The 17241-nt window shown below is 35.2% G+C and overlaps 1 protein-coding gene across 2 annotated transcripts; it reads left to right on the forward strand.

Moving 5' to 3' along the window:
* The first annotated feature begins 9585 nt into the window (after nucleotides 1-9585).
* LOC138327523 (heterogeneous nuclear ribonucleoprotein Q-like) lies at nucleotides 9586-16873 on the forward strand. 2 transcript variants are annotated; one of them, XM_069273691.1, is made up of 12 exons: nucleotides 9586-9743; nucleotides 10785-10960; nucleotides 11304-11530; nucleotides 12017-12127; nucleotides 12390-12566; nucleotides 12742-12877; nucleotides 13208-13416; nucleotides 13723-13896; nucleotides 14346-14476; nucleotides 15181-15275; nucleotides 15560-15657; nucleotides 16010-16873. In XM_069273691.1, the coding sequence occupies exons 2-12, from the start codon at nucleotides 10792-10794 to the stop codon at nucleotides 16343-16345; spliced, it is 1863 nt and encodes a 620-aa protein (XP_069129792.1). In that variant the 5' UTR covers nucleotides 9586-9743; nucleotides 10785-10791; the 3' UTR covers nucleotides 16346-16873. The 2 variants fall into 2 exon arrangements, with proteins under 2 accessions (XP_069129792.1, XP_069129799.1); XM_069273698.1 differs by having other exon boundaries at nucleotides 16000-16202.
* The last annotated feature ends 368 nt before the right edge of the window (nucleotides 16874-17241 follow it).

Consider the following 17241-nt stretch of genomic DNA (forward strand, 5'->3'; position numbering starts at 1 on the left):
GATATAAATCTTATAATATAATCCTCTAAGTTATAAATGGATAAAGAAATACTTTACAATTTGCTAGCTCTGTATAACATTCCAGTCGGCAACTCACTTCCGGTTTACAGGCAGCTTCACACTCGCTGGTAATCAATGATACATAAATAAGTTAACGATGGCGGTTTGGTATGAAAGGTAAGTTAAACACGAAGCTATGATATCCCGCGATAATCAAGTACGTATATTCTTCCTCTAGAATTGTTCACAGTGTATACAAATCAAATGTTCTCCATGGTGAAATACGTTTTTGTTCCTCAAAAATATGTCATACCAAATCTAAATTAAATCCTTGTATATCTACTACAATACACCTATGTACCTATCCAACCTAATTCCGTCCACCGTCTCAGATGTGCATAGATATGAAACTCGGAACTCTGATCATACATTCATTACCCTAATTCTATGTAAATCCATCTCTTATAAACAATCATTTTTAGCTCACCGGCCCTTCTTCGGTTATGTCATGGCGTGGCGTCCGTCCGTCCGTCAACATTTAATTTAAATCGCTACTAGTCATAGAGTTCCGCATGGATTGTGACCAAATTTGGCCACAAACGTCCTTGAGTGAAGGGGAACAGAACTTGTATAAATTTTGGCTCTGACCGGCCCCCCCCCCCCCCCCCCCCCCCCCCCCCCCCCAGGGGTAGGAGGGGCGGGGCCCAACAGGGGTAATAGAGGTAAATCCTATAAATCGCTACTTGTCCTAGAGTTCCGCATGGATTTTAACCAAATTTGGCCACAAACATCCTTGAGTGAAGGGGAACAGAAGTTGTATAAATTTTGGCTCTGACCCCCCCCCCCCCCCAGGGGTAGGAGGGGCGGGGTCCAATAGGGGAAATAGAAGTAAATCCTATAAATCGCTACTTGTCCTAGAGTTCTGCTTGGATTGTGACCAAATTTGGCCACAAACATCCTTGAGGACAGGGGAAGTGGACTTGTATAAATTCTGGCTCTGACCCCCCGGGGGCAGGAGGGGCGGGGCCCAAAAAGGGAAATAGAGGTAAATCCTATAAATCGCTACTTGTCCTAGAGTTCTGCATGGATTGTGACCAAATTTGGCCACAAACATCCTTGGGTGAAGGAGAACAGAACTTGTATAAATTTTGGCTCTGACCCCCCAGGGGTAGGAGGGGCGGGGCCCAATAGGGGTAATAGAGGTAAATCCTATAAATCGCTACTTATCCTAGAGTTCTGCATGGATTGTAACCAAATTTGGCCACAAACATCCTTGGGGGAAGGGGAAGTGGACTTGTATACATTTTTGCTCTGACCCCCGGGGCAGGATGGGCGGGGTCCAATAGGGGAAATAGAAGTAAATCCTATAAATCGCTACTTGTCCTAGAGTTCGGCATGGATTGTAACCAAATCTGGCCACAAATATCCTTATGGGAAGGGGAACAGAACTTATATAAATTTTGGCTCTGACCCCCTGGGGGCAGAAGGGTGGGGCCCAATAGGGGATTTAGAGGTAAATATTCAAATTCCTTCAGAAAAGAAACAATGAACCTGTATTCAGAACATTACTTGGCATTACAAACCAGGTGAGCGATACAGGCCCTCTGGGCCTCTTGTTTATCATCCACAATAGACCACTGGAACAAACTGCCTTCTAATATTAGATCTAACCCAACTACTTCAGTATTAAAATCATTTCTTGATAGAAACTTGACAAGAAACATACCTGTTTATTTTAACTTTGGAACTCGTAAGGGACAAATTTATCATACCCGTTTACGCATAGAATGCAGTTCCCTCAATGAACACTTTTTTAACAAAATATCGTGCAGTCTCCAAGATGTGTTTGTGGTCTAATTGAAAACAATTCTCACTTCCTATTAGAATGTACTAGGTATGACGAAGTTCGAACATGATTTATACGTTCATTACCATATACTATTACTGTAGACCTTCTTCTCTTTGGGAACGAAACAACAGAAAATAAGGTAACCAGCTTAGCTGTTCACGATTACACACTTAAATCCGGTAGATTTTCAACTATTGTTTAATCTAACTTTGTCTATATATGCTATTTTAACTAAAACCCTACATCCCCCCTCCCTTTCACTATAATTCCCATTTCTACATCTCCATCATTAATTACTATTTTTTTTACTATTCCTACCCATATTTCCCTAGAAAACTCTTTTCAATTTATTAAATTTCAATATTGCAAACTTTGCATAAGTAAACTTTCTATATGCTGTCTTATCAAGAATGTATTAGCAAATTGATATAAAGGTCATAGATTAACATAAGTGTCTTAGACACTTGTTTCTTTGTTCCTTTATATCGCTTGTATATATTATATTGTTGTATGAAGAAATTAAATAAAGAAAGTTTAAAGATAAAGATATTAAAAAAAAAAAAATTGCATCCCGAAAAAGTCCCATGGCACTATTCCTATATGGAATGAAATGCTGACTTCGCATGCACCAAAAGCAAAATGAATTATTTCTTATTATTTTTGTGTTAATTTCTGCTCTGCCGGCGGTGGAGACGTGATGTTTACTTGGACATCCACGGGAAACTGAAAGTTAGATACAGATTATGTCAATTTGACCCACCAAATCAGTGTTCATAGACCATTTTTAGATCAGAAATCTGTAAAGTAATATTTTACATCAGTATAGCATACTGTCTATAGAATTTGATTTTTTTATCTATTTTTTATCTAAAATATAAACTAATCCTCGGATCCCTGTGAACTCACTTATATCATCCTCGATACTCTAGGGGTCCCGATCACCTACGATCTCTACACCCTGGACTATCTCGTAGTAAAACTGAAGGCAGCTCAGGGAACAAATCTGAAGCAATTGCAGCATGCAGAAAATTTCTTTGAAGTCCGAGCGACGCCCAATTTCAAAGCCACATAGTGTACCGTTATACGGCTTTTTTGATGTACATCAAAGGACTAAATTACCTGTTCTATTGTCTCCAGTTTTACTATGAGATAGTCCAGGGGTGTAGAAATCATACGTGATTGGAACCCATGGATTATCGAGGATGGCCTTATACATTAAATACGATTTATTACGACATATAATGGATGCAGGCTTTTAGCCTCAATACATCCATATCAATATTACATGAATTCAATGATACAATGATTGCTACTTCTAGTGTAATAAATGTTCTTTGTATCCATATTTTTCTACTCGTTATATGTAGAGTATACAGTATATATAATATTTACATGTAATTTAATGTTCATTTGAGTTAATAAGCATATATTAAAGTTAAAATGTTTGCTGACAGTTTCTCCAATGATTATCTAAAATAATTTCAAATTTCTTGACATTTGTTGCATCTATAACATGCTGGGGTAAATTGTTCCAGGTATCTACAACTCTAAAACTGAAGAAATGTTTTCGAATATCCGTGTTACATCGTTTTTTTAATATTTTAAGGGGTGTCCTCTTGTCCTGCTGTTGGTATCCATTTTGAAAATAGACGATGTGACGCGCTCATCATAAATACTATTCAGGATTTTGAAAACATTTATCGGGTCCCCTCTTTTCCTTCGATGTTCTAGGGTAGGCAGATTTAGTCTTTGTAGACGCTCTGGGTATGGCAAGTCTTTAAAGCCTGGTATGAGCTTTGTAGCTCTTCGTTGGACGTTCTCTATAAGTTCTATGTCCGTTATCATATAAGGACTCCACACACTTGAGGCATATACCAGGTGGGGTCTCACGAGAGCCTAAACAGAAGTTTAAACATTTTTCCACCCGAGACCGGAAGGTAAGGGTTCTTCTTATCAGTCCTAAAATGCTGTTTGCTTTATTTACTCCCAATTGATGTGTGTTCTAAAATTTAAATCTTCGTCCACTGTTACTCCAATATCCATCCTTTTCCACTGTTATTCCAATATCCTTTTTTCAATTTAATATTATCAAGATCTAATTGCTCGCCTGTTGTTCCAGACATATCATATACTCTTTTTTCTTTGGATTTAATCGCAAGGACTTTACATTTATTTGGATGAAATTTAAGTAACCACTTTTCAGACCACTTTTCAAGATTGATCAAGTCATTTTGCAAAATGTTTTTATCTCCTACTTCTGATTTCTCTGTATAATTTTGTATCGTCTGCAAAAAGTGGCGACTGGGATTCTATATTATACATGTACATTATGTGATCCGTTTTTCTCCCCTGAAATAAAAAAAAGTACTTTTGAATGCAAAACGAAGATCCTTAGAAAACTGGTGTTGTAATGAATATATATGAGTAAAAGAAGATTGATTTTGACAATGGAAGCCGAGACCAGAGTTTACTTATCTGATTTTTCTGCTTCATTCAAACGATAATACCAATACAATATGTATTGTCAATGATCTAACAATAATGTTGGACTCGCATTTTAAAGGTGTATACGGATATAGACCCACTACCTACAATGTAAACAACTTTTGATTTTTAACCCTTTGAGTGCCACAGGAATCCTCTTAGAGAGTGCCAAGCCGTGTTTCGATCAAAATGTGATTTGAAAAAAATATGACGTAGAACAATTGAACAATAGAACCAGCGATGACGTCACGTCATTATCACGGCAAGCCTGGAATTCCTCTCGTCACAAAATGGATATTGTTGTGCACAACTGATAAAAGTACATGTTTGTGTACAGTTCCTAGCCAAGTGAATTTTTACCAAATTTGACATACTAATGGGAAATTTTCTACTCTTTCAGCTCATGATATTTGCATAGTTTCTCGTCACTGATTCTTTTGAGAAAAAAACATATTTTCTAAACAAACAAAACATCTTCATCGCCATGTTTAGCATAACAAGGAAAGGAAGGTGTCAGCTTTGAGTTGTGCACAAAACTAATGATATCTTAAAAAAATAAACATTGGAGAACTAAGCAAATATAATGAGCTGAACATATAGATGAATTTGGAAAAAAATCCACTGATAAAGAGATAAGAAAAATTCAAAGATAAAATGAAAATAAAACAAATATATAGGAAAATTTAACAATGCGGAAAGACTTTTGACCCGAAACTGTTGATGTAGCGTTTAAGGTCATGTGCTAAAAATGTATATGTCTATTTTCAGATATTTTAACAGAAGTTTTTAAATAGAATTATATGAATCGTTGAAATAAAAAACAATGTATCGTCTCAAATCACATTTTATTTCAAACAGAAAACCAAACAACATTTATTCTTCGTGACGTCATCTGTACATGTATACATGTGTCTTACATGTAATGTACGGAAATGCCTTGAACGTACCGTATTCGCACATTTGTATCACTCTAAAATGTATAAAAAAAACTAAGAATGATATAGGAAAAACAGACGGTCAGCCACCGAGATACATTGTATATCCATTCGGTAAATAAATGATAGCGGTGGATGGGGGAACGAGAGAATGGTACAGCGATACGGTATAAGCACAGGGGTTTGGCTCTATAGATAGTTCTCTCTCTCTCTCTCTCTCTCTCTCTCTCTCTCTCTCTCTCTCTCTCTCTCTCTCTCTCTCTCTCCCTCTCTTTATTTATATCATACAAGGTAATACTGTGTCACAGTATTACATATATATATTTAATAGAGAGAAACATGTCTATAGAGCCTAACGCCTGTGGTATATATATAACCGCAACATAGCAAGCCAAGTACCCAAAACAGGGATAGTATCGTAATGGCTAGCGAGGTAGGTGTAATCGATAACTTCACTTTCATATATTTCTTTATTTTAAGATAAGGAATTCGAACAAATGATATAATTTTTTCTCGGTGTAGACTTTGTGCATTTTCAAAATCTATTTTTTTCAGAAAGATGAATAAGGCGGACGAGTCCTATGCATGTATATGTGTAAGTTATTCACATTAATCAGAGACAAATCTGAACAGTATTGCCAGCCGCGCGAGTACACCAAAAAGCCCGCGAAAAAATATCCTACAATCGACTAAAGTTGATTTGTTAGTTACTTATTTTTGTTGATGTCGATATTTATTGACGTACATTTGATGTGTCGGTAATTATTAACATTCAAGCGAACGAGAGCTATTTGTCTAAGCATACATTTGTATTTAACATAAGACATGTTTTGTGCCTGTGCTTATCTCAACAGATAAGAATGCAACTGACAATCAATGTTCTCGTATATTTATGATATTGATATATTGCGTTAATACCTGTGCATTTTATGTTGCTCTTAAGCATAAATCCCTTAAAATTAAATTATATAACGTAAATTTTATATACTTAATTATCGCCTTTTGCCCGTCGTTCTTCAGCCGTCCGTAAGCATTAATAATTCTTTTTACCGCTACAGGTAATTCTCGGAAAGTATTTGAAGTGATTTCTTTTCATTTATATTTCCCGCTTCCTATGAACATGCATATTGTAACTTAGGACAAATCAGAAAACAACATGGCTGACAGGCACCAATGCACATGCATGTGGAATTTTAAGTATTTTACTGCTACGAATAGACTTATGCTCAATTTCGGCTGAAACGTCTTTTCAAATGGTCAATTTTGCAATATAGATCTACCTGATTTTATTTATTCATTGATTCTAAACAAGTTGCCAAACATCCAGAAAATTATCTACTCTTACAGATCGTACATCAGTAATTTTAATTAATATTGTTTTTTTTTTAGAAAACCGTGTCCTATGAGCAAGCATTTTCACGCTATTTGTTAAAAAAAGAAAGTTTCATGGAGTTTTAACGGTGCAAAAATAATGATATTTTGAAAATGAAACATCGAAAGACTCAGCAAATAGTATGAACTGAGAGGGCAGACAATTTCGTATTATTATACTAAATTTGGTAAAAATCCGTCGATAAATAAAGCCATTGTTCTTAGGTGAAAAAAGTCGAAACATTGGAGCAAACAATCACGTCGCCATTTTCCCGTCGAGCCGATCTTCTGGAGCGCGAAAATGACGTTGCAGAATAGTTAGATGACGTCATCGCTATTGTTAAACTGTCGAATTTCAGAGAGCCTAAAAAAAGGCCCTTTGGCACTCAACGGTAGTATCATAGAGCCTTATATATATATAGAAATAATTGAAATATATTGTAAACGAATGTTCATTTGAGATCAGCTGACTCACGATCAGCTGTTGTATGTTTATGTTACTGAACTGTACCCCTGGTGTGTTAACATGGAATAAACGTGTAATAACGGTTGAATTGTATATCATTAGCAGTACATGGCAAATGGCAATGTTTTTATCTAACTGACCATGCTATCAGATGGTAAATTTAAGTGATAATAGATTGTATGTGAAATAGTTTGTTGGCAAGTAGTGTAACATTGGCAACGATAGCCGCCATATTGGATCGTGACTAAGCAGGCGGTCAGAATTTGAATTAGGTATTTTGTCTATGTAAGCTCCATGATCAATCTTATGATTTAATTCAGTGATCGTTAAGACAATAACAATACTATTAATCAAAATGTATGTGTTTAATACGTACTTGTGGCGTACAACGGCCGATTTCTAGACATATTCGGTCCAAGCAGTTGTACTGCTTTCACGGTGAAACTGTTGACGCTGACGTTCCGGCTTGTTTTTGTGTACATTTTTAAATACGGCTCGGAAACGGAATCAGATACTTGTAACTATATTTTGTGTATTTACAGAACATTTTTCAGTCAATAAACAGTTGGTTTACGCTATGTATACCATTTTCTTTGTGCTTTCATTTTTGGCACTATATTGTGACGTCGGCAATGTACGACTGTTATTGTTGTAAACAGTCTGGAGGGCCTCCACTTTGCCTCCACATTGCCTCCACTTTTTCCATATAAAGAAATGTGGACGCCCGAGGGGTATATAAGGCGGAGCGATTACTGTGATTTTTAACGTCTCCTCCCGGCATCGGATACGTATTCTTGCGCCATTTTGGTTCTCATCATGACACATTAGTAGATAGGCCTACAGGAGTTATCTCCCTTATATAGGTTATAGGAAAGTTGACATAACTTATAATACAAATCGTCTATTGTTAAATAGGGATTATCACAAGATATTTAGAGATGAATCTTGTAATAGAGGAATTGATAACTTTATCAATTCCCATAAATAATTTGTACTGAGGTACAAGAGTCTAGTGTACTCTTGTATCTCTATTACAAGATAGTTAATCTTGTAATAGTGAAATTGATTATTACTTGATCAATTTCTATAAATTATTCTTAAATTCTATAAATTGTACTTAGGATAATACAAGAGTCTAGTGTACTCTTGTATTTCTATTACAAGATATAGTTAATCTTGTAATAGTGAAATTGATTATTACTTGATCAATTTCTATAAATTATTCTTAAATTCTATAATATTTGTATAGGATAATACAAGAGTCTAGTGTACTCTTGTATTTCTATTACAAGATATAGTTAATCTTGTAATAGTGAAATTGATTACTTGATCAATTTCTATAGACACTTTTGTTCATTACAAACACAGTGGTTTAAAAGCCGTGAGTATTTCTATTACAAGATATTTGGAATTGTGAATCTTGTAATAGGGAAATTGATGCATTGCTCAATTTCCATAAATAATTGTAGATAATTACATGTGTTAATACAAGAGACTAGGGTTCTCTTGTATATCTATTACAAGATATTTGGGTTGAAATCTTGTCATAGAGAAATTGATGCATACTGATCAATTTCTATAAACTACTTACTAAATATACAGAGTTACTATTATCTTTATTCTGTTGTCGCGATTGTTGCTATTGCATCTTAGTTATCACTTTGTTGTTTCTTTATAAAAAGACAAGTCATATATCATAACAGGGAGCTTAAGTATCGACTTAGATAATTGTACATTTGTACTCGCTACCATTTATAACTTCTATATTCTGGCATAATCTCTAATTGTACGGTAATTAGAGTGATAGAGAGTGTGATTACACATTGTGACTCTGTATCTGCAGAACCAGAATTAAATGTATGAACTTGTATGGAGGCGTTGAGTTATTCTTTCCAATAATTGGCTAATCAGATGATCTGTGATCACAACCCAGTATTTTAGAGTTGAGTGAGAAACCCTCAAGTAGAGACGAGGAAGCAGTTCGTTTCAATATTGTTCGGAAGATTATATTTTGCGCTAGTTATAATTTTCTCATAATATCGTTTAGCGATGGAGATTTTTTATATTAAAGAAGAAAAAACATATTTGAAGAAAAAAAAAATATTGGTCCTTCTGATGTTTTTGTTTTTAGGTAACCAGTTTCTCGAAAACACTAGTCCTAGCCAATTACACCTAGTTCACCAATCGGATCCCCTCGGAGAAATTTCCGGTAATCTTCGGAAATATAACGTGATATATTTCCGAAGGTTCACGGAAATTACTCCGAGATGTCGCGATTGCTAGTTCACAACACTGAACAACCCCTCGGCTGTTTTCGGATTCCGGAAACGTCCGAAGATCATTGTGTGTTTACAATTTTTTTTATCGCGTCCGGTAAAATAATCGCTACTGAAACAAATCCATGATATTAATATTAAAACGTTTTTTAAGATGTTATTTTAATTAAATATAAGACTAATACCAAAATCGTCCTAAGTTTCTTTGTCGTATGCAAATAGGTTCGAGAGTAAGACCGTGCCATCAAGCGTGTACACCCCAATTTCTCCTTCTTTCTTGTCGCTAATGTCTGTTTAGGCGGGTGAGGTTCAGGAATTTGAACCTAAAAACGTTTTATTATTTTGGCATCCCTGTTAAAAAGGTATGTAAGCAATTTATTTATTTAAGAATGCTGATTGTGTGTTTTGATTGCATTAATTGAAACAGTAAACGGATGCACGTGCCAATAATGGAACCTAAAGCCACGCGCACCTGCTAAATCTATTTGTTATTGAAAGCTATTTATAAACCACGCTATATACATTATATATCGTAATGAAATGCTATTTTTGCGACTTCAGTGATCCTATCATATGTAATTCCAGTCTTTTAAAGCGATTAATTATGATGTTTGACCTTTTAGTTTGTCTGGCGCCGGGACCGGCTAGACAAACATCCGCCATTTTTTGATAGGCCTAGTCTGAAAAAGAGTGGCGTCATCCAGAGGAATAATAGGTATCTTGGTCTAGATAGCAAACAAGAAAGTCAATGTAACTTTGTAACAATTTAACAAGAGATTTTTTGACTGAATTTGTCCTCGAACACCAATTTAAAGAGTGCAAAGCCGTCATTGAATGCCAGTGTTCTTGCAGTTTGCCATCGCCGATTTCATTAGCCTACTCCTGGTCATGACGCGCCATGTTTGATTGTCATTGGCCTTCCGAGAATAGTGGGCGGGGCCGACATAGTTGTGTTATGAGGTGCATGTGGATCTCTGTTAGGCCTACATGCTGCTCATTTTATTGGGTAATTGAGTATATAAAAAGGGGTAATAATGGGTAATTTAAAACTAATTTTATTTCCCTCTTTCTCTCATTGGATTGATTCATGTCGACCTGTTTTCAATTTTGTTGTTGATAAAATGTCTTTTTCCCCACTTCTTTAAACAGTTTCGCCTAGTCCTACACGTTTATGAGGTCTTATTCCACGCTGAAAACATTCACATGATGCAATGTTTAAAGCATCTCGTGCTAACCTCTAATATTGTTGTTTCGCCATATCATTTTACATTAAAAATTCACTGCTTTGGCTGACCAGATTAAAGATCACCTGTGCATGATGTTACAGTAATAGTAAATTAATACCGAAACTATGACCCACAGATTGTCTGATATTTTGCTTACAAACAGTTTGACGTTTTCAGAAATCAGATGGCTCAAAATGGAGTAGAAGAAATGGATCAAGCGGCAGAGGAAAGACTTTTGGCAGAAGAAATGGACACCAACGAATCAACCGAAAACCAAAAAAATTACCAAAAACTTTTAGACTATGGAATTAATGTTAAAGTTGCTGATGAACTCCAAAAAATGTGCAATCAAGGTAAGTAATGATAATACTGTCAGGGTTGACTTATTGGTTGACACTTACCGAATGATTAACTGGTTATGCTATAAGTTAAGTTTATCACCAGTACAGGATTGGAAGAATAAGATCCTTTGGACTCCAATTTACAAAACTTGGTAGTTGTTAGGATAAAAAGTAAATGTAGATGTTCAGAAGATATATCTCATTTATAATTGTAGAACATGATATATTCATAATGCTTACAGCAGTAATTGCAAATTATTAAATTCAGCTTTAACAGGACATCACCATTAGTCAAGAAAGTCACTGATGATGTGACTATTGTGACTATTCTTTTTTGAAACTTTTTATTTTTAAGATATAAAACTTGACCATGACGACCTTGACGAAAGAGCGCTGGATGCTCTGAAAGAATTCAACCCAGATGACGGTGTTGCAGTTCTAAAACAGTTCAGTGAAACGTGTCTTGATCACGTTGCAAACAAAAGTGCATTTTTATGTGGAATGATGAAAACTTATCGTCAGAACAAAAAACAGGGCTCATCGGCAGCTACAGCAAAAGGACCAGACGAACAAAAATTAAAAGTAAGGTGGAAATGAGTAATGATAGTGTAAATTCAAAGTAGGTGGTGGAAGGGCAATGTCCCTCAAAAAATATATAGTCGGAAACAAGCAATTTGGATCCCTATAGTGGCCTAAGTCTTAGATATTAGTGAATTTTTTTTTTTGAAAATTCACCACGATAAACTGCATATATGTACTCAGAGCCAAAGTTTTCATATAAACATGCATAACTGTTGACTTTGAATAAACTGACTGGCTTCCTTTTATATTTTATATATTTTTAAAGTGGTGATATTGTTTAAAATTCTTATGACAGAATTAATAATCCACTCTAATATATTGCAGAAAGCAGTGACTTGCATTAAAAAACAATTAGTGGTATTGATCAAAAGTTGATGGCAGAGTTCTTTTTTATTATAGAGGGATAGAGAATGTAAAAGTATGGCGGGAGGGGGCACAAGTTTTATATGAAAATTCACAAGAAAAAATTATTGGTCATGTTTGTAGGAAATCTTGGACAGGACGGGCTACTCTTTAGATGTTACTACAGGGCAAAGAAAATATGGAGGGCCCCCTCCTGACACAAATGATGAAACTCCACCTGGACCTGGCCACGAGGTAATTATCAAACATGAAGTTTTTACATGGTTTACTCTTATTAAATTTATAACAGAAAACAAAAGATATTCATCAGTCGAGCACCAATAAATCCCATCATTAAATAGGAAGGAAAACAGATGGAATTTAGATAATATCAATTCAGAGATTTTCGAATCTGTTAAGGAGCAAGTACATCGCCTCACCTGTCATAAAACATTGAAAGGTCAAATTTTGAGTAAAATCTTTTTCTTAAATATGTTCTTCTTTACACCAATATCAGGTCTTTGTTGGAAAGATCCCCAAAGATGTCTTTGAAGACGAACTTATACCTCTGTTTGAAGAATGTGGAAAAATTTGGGACTTGCGTCTCATGATGGACCCCATGACTGGATTCAACAGAGGGTATTGTTTTGTGACATATTGTGAAAAAGCTGGAGCTCAGGAAGCTGTTAGCAAGGTAAACAAAATTTTTTACGTTTTTTGTATATTTTATTAATTCCTGCAACCCTACATTTTAGTTAGAAATGAAAAAAATTAATCACTTTTACTTTGATTCAAATATTAGTTAAGCATATAATTGGAAGACTTGGCCCTGCAGACTTTGATTTTACGATATTATTTTATTTTCACAGCTTGAAAATCATGCTATTAAAGATGGAAAGCACATTAAAGTCAATATTTCCGTCGCCAACCAGAGGTTGTTTGTGGGAAACATCCCAAAAAGTAAAACAAGAGAGGAAATATTCTCAGAATTCTCAAAAACCACAGGTAACACTTGATGCTTACATTTAAAAAAAGTTTTACAACCTTCACGTATGTAATAATTATATCCATGTCTGTTGATGAGTCAACTGAGATTGATATTGTCAAATACAAATTCTGATTTTAAATACTCGTAGTGTGTACATGTTGTTAAACAACATAGAAAAAGCTTGAAACAAAACTTGGTTTATTTTTTTTTTTTTAAAGTAATCGTTCAATTAAACTAAAAACTATTTGTGACAATTTCTACTTTGTTTCATATTTTCTATATTGTGTAGAAGTTTTTTTCTGTTTGTATCAATTTTACTACTAAAACATACAAATTTCTTCTTTCAGAGGGCTTGTCCCAGGTTATCATATACAGATCTGCTGAAAAAGAAAATCAAAAGAACCGAGGGTTTGCCTTCTTGGAATATGATTCTCACAAATCTGCATCAGCAGCCAAAAGGAAGCTGGGTTCTGGCAGGATCAAAGTATGGGGCTGTGATATCATTGTAGACTGGGCTGATCCCATCGACGAACCAGATGATGCAACAATGTCAAAGGTATGAACTGAGAATGGGTCTGGGGGATCACTTGTTTTAGGTCCCTCCTGATCTGAAATTGATTATCCCCTGCCATGAAATAAATGTATTTGATATATACAGAAGTCTTTAGTACTCCATAAATCCTAGGTTTGAACTCTGAATGATTTTGGGGAAAAATATGTTATCTTTTAGTTAACTCTTTCACCCCAATGTAACTTTAGTAGACTCTACCATCCATTGATCTGGATGAGTCCATTATGGCCTACAGTGGTGAAAGGGTTAAGAAGAAAAAATAATGTTTAAAAAACTGTTGTTGTTTTTCAGGTTAAAGTGTTGTATGTGCGAAATCTTACCAGTGATGTCACAGAAGATCTTCTCAAGGAAAAATTTGGTGAATATGGCAAGATTGAACGTGCCAAAAAGATCAAGGATTATGGATTTATCCATTATGAGGAAAGAGATGATGCCATTAAGGCTCAAGAAGCGATGAATGGCCAGGTGGGTGCTGTATAGGTTAATGGAGATACCACAGCTTTGGTCATGTCTAGTATATGTTTAAAACTTAATTGATTCTGAATCATTTCTCAGTTTATATATTAATATTGAAAAAACACAAAGTTGTGTACTGATCTTCAGAAATAATTCACAAGACGTGTTGACCAAAAATGTCTTCTTTCAGTCTTCAGAGGTTTACCAAATTTGACATGTTACGGCACCTGTTAATCAGCTACCACAACTCAGGTCCTGCCCAGTATAATCAGTTGCAGGGTTGGCTGCCAGTTGTGAATATAAATTATTAAAACTTGACAGAGTCTATAGTTTTTCTGTGGCTGTAGATATGTTACAAGATTTAAAACAGATACTTGAAAAATTTATTGTGAGATTGTTAAGTTTTTCAATGCTATTGAATCTGGTGAGAAATTCATTGAGAAGTTTATTGATTGCAGAAATTGGGCAAACAAGAAATCGAAGTCTCCATGGCGAAACCACCAACAGAGAACAAGAAGAAAGAACAGAGGAAACGTGAACAGGAGAGAAGACAGATGTTTATGGCTGTAGGAAGAGGTGGTCCATTTGGGTAAGATATTGAGATTTTAGACCTGCAACTTTTATTACAGGTCTTCGGTATGGTGGAGCATTTGAGAAAGTACAAATATCCCAGCATTGTTTTGAATTCTATGTTATGTAGCATTAGTGAATGTTTGTTATAGATTTGAAGCATAACCTTTTGTTTTGGGTTGATATGTATTATAAGACTCTTTCATATGTGGATATGAAGGATAGGGGTATTCTACCCGAGGGTAACAAAATGTAGTAAAAAACGAGGCTTGCCGAGGGTTTTGCAACATTTTGTGATCCCGAGGGTAGAATATCCTTATCCTTCATATTCACTTATGAAAGAGTATTTTTCTTTCATACCTCGTAGTTTTATTGCAATTTTACAACTATAATATCCCGCCATTTTGAAATAAATTCGAAGAAATCTACGACTGGAAGTCAATTTTCCATACATGAAAAATGATGTGATATTTTCAACACAAATTTCATTGTGTGCATATTTTATAGTAAAACCAGTCATATTTGTGGGGGGGGGAATGTTTAAATTTTACCGAGGAAATAGAGATTTTGTTGACGCCGTGACGTCACGAGGCTTTATTGCATGGGTAGCCATGCAATACAGCCTCAGGCGACAAGAGTGTATTGCCCTGGACCAGCCAGTATTACACCTGTAGGTATGAAAGAATATCTGTTATTGTATGCATTACCTACATAATTATACAGATATGATGATTACTGGGGTCCACCGATGAGGCCACCCATGCATCCACGAGGAGGAATGAGACGTCCAGGTCCACCCATGCCACCAAGGCCTTATGGTAAGTTTTAGTTGTTGTCTTAATTTCATTTAAAGTTTTGATTTTTTGAAAACATGTATATAATGCTCTTTTTCAGATAATGAAACTTGATTGGAATGTTTTAGGAGCTTTGAAAAAACCACTTTTACAGTCAAATTATAATTCACATGACAGGCAAACCTTGTGTTGTAAATGACCATATTGTTAAAAGCAGTTGTGCCTTATAAGCTAAAATATTGTTACTATGAATTACTACCAAGTTGTTGGTTTTGTAAAATTTGCTAAAATAAAATCATTTTCTGTAGATTACTATGACGATTACTATGGCTACGATGAATTCTACGACTATGGATACCACCCTGGACAGCGAGGAGGTCGTGGAGGCCGAGGCGGACCACCACCAGTAAGTTTCTTCTCTGTTGAAAAATTGTGCTTTCTTTATTTTCCCCAAATTTATCTTCAGTTTCTGATGAATGCTTCCTGTAACAATCATTCAAAGTTTTGATGTTTTTTACATGAATTGATCTGATGTATTCTATTAAAAATAAACTCAACATTAATCTAATTCGTTTTTACATCAATAATAAACAAAATTAAAAAGTAAATAAAAAGATAAAATATTTTTATATAATTATATCCAAAATAAGTAATGCTGGTATGCATATATATTAAGTTATTCTGTTTGTATTGTATGTTTCTATTCTGTCAAAGCAAACCTTTAATGTTGATATAAATACATGTATTGTTTGCCGCAGCCAATGCGAGGTCGAGGAGGCGGACCCCCCAGGGGTGGTGGTCCTAGAGGAGGCATTATTCCCCGGGGAGCAAGAGGAGCTATGCGAGGGCCAAGGGGGGCTATGAGGGCACGAGGGGGAGGACCCCCACCAAAACCAGTCCCACAGTTCAGAGGAGGAAAGAGAAAAGCTGGAAACGAAATAGGACAAGCCCAAACAAAACGACGCAATACACAAGACAACTGGGGAGCTCAGCCCATTGCACAGCAACCTCTTGATCAATCTGGCAGTTATGGTGGAGGAGGATACAATGATGCACAGTGGTACCAGGATTCATATGGGCAAAATTGGGGTTGAGCAATCAACCTTTGATAATTATTTTCAGTTCTTTGTTAAGTGGTGTAAAATTACTGTGTCCCGATAGGAATGACAAGAAAAAAATTGCCAAAACAAAAATCTTTAAAAATTCTGCCTTTGGAGGATTATCTTTGGGATTATATTTGGTATCTGCCATCAAAAGACAACATTAATCATGTATACATGATTAAAATTGAGAGTTCTATATAGTGACATCTTGGAACCACGGAATCTGGCAGGTTAAATCATTCTGTACAGGATACTTGAGATGTAAATACATCTTCTATTTAAACTGGCATGCCAGTAATGCAGCAGTTCATCATCATGAAATTTTTAAAATCAATATTTTTAAAATGGACCATAGTTTCTACAAAAAATGTTGTGGAAAGTAATTCAAATCATAGACGTTATTTTCATGGAAAATAATTTGAATCATCATCGTGTTTGTTTTTTAAATTTTGTGTTCTTGGTCTGTGTCATTGTAGTTATCCTTCATCATAATTCATGATTAAAAAATGAATACTTTTACATTTGGCTCGGACCATTTGTTTAAAAAAAAAAAAAAATTCAGACAAAATATACAAACCACGAAAATTGAGTTCCCTTACTTTTCCAATTGTATATATAGGCTGCCAAACAGCTAATGGTTGCAAAGATGTTTTCTTCAAGCAGACTTGAATCATGACCCTCCAATTTTACACACTTTTTTTATCCCACTAATTAACCAGAACATGCAGGCAGAAAAAAAAAAATGAAAGAAAAGGTTTAAAATTGTGGTACAAAATGCTCTGCATTTCTGGTTTTCTAATTTACTTGTGAAACCCCTTTCCACAAAAAAAAGAATATTTGAAAACCAAGTTTCCAGCATTCTGTAATTTAAAATTTTTTTTTATTGA

Source organism: Argopecten irradians, chromosome 1 (assembly GCF_041381155.1).
Source record: "Argopecten irradians isolate NY chromosome 1, Ai_NY, whole genome shotgun sequence".
Classification (NCBI taxonomy): domain Eukaryota; kingdom Metazoa; phylum Mollusca; class Bivalvia; order Pectinida; family Pectinidae; genus Argopecten; species Argopecten irradians.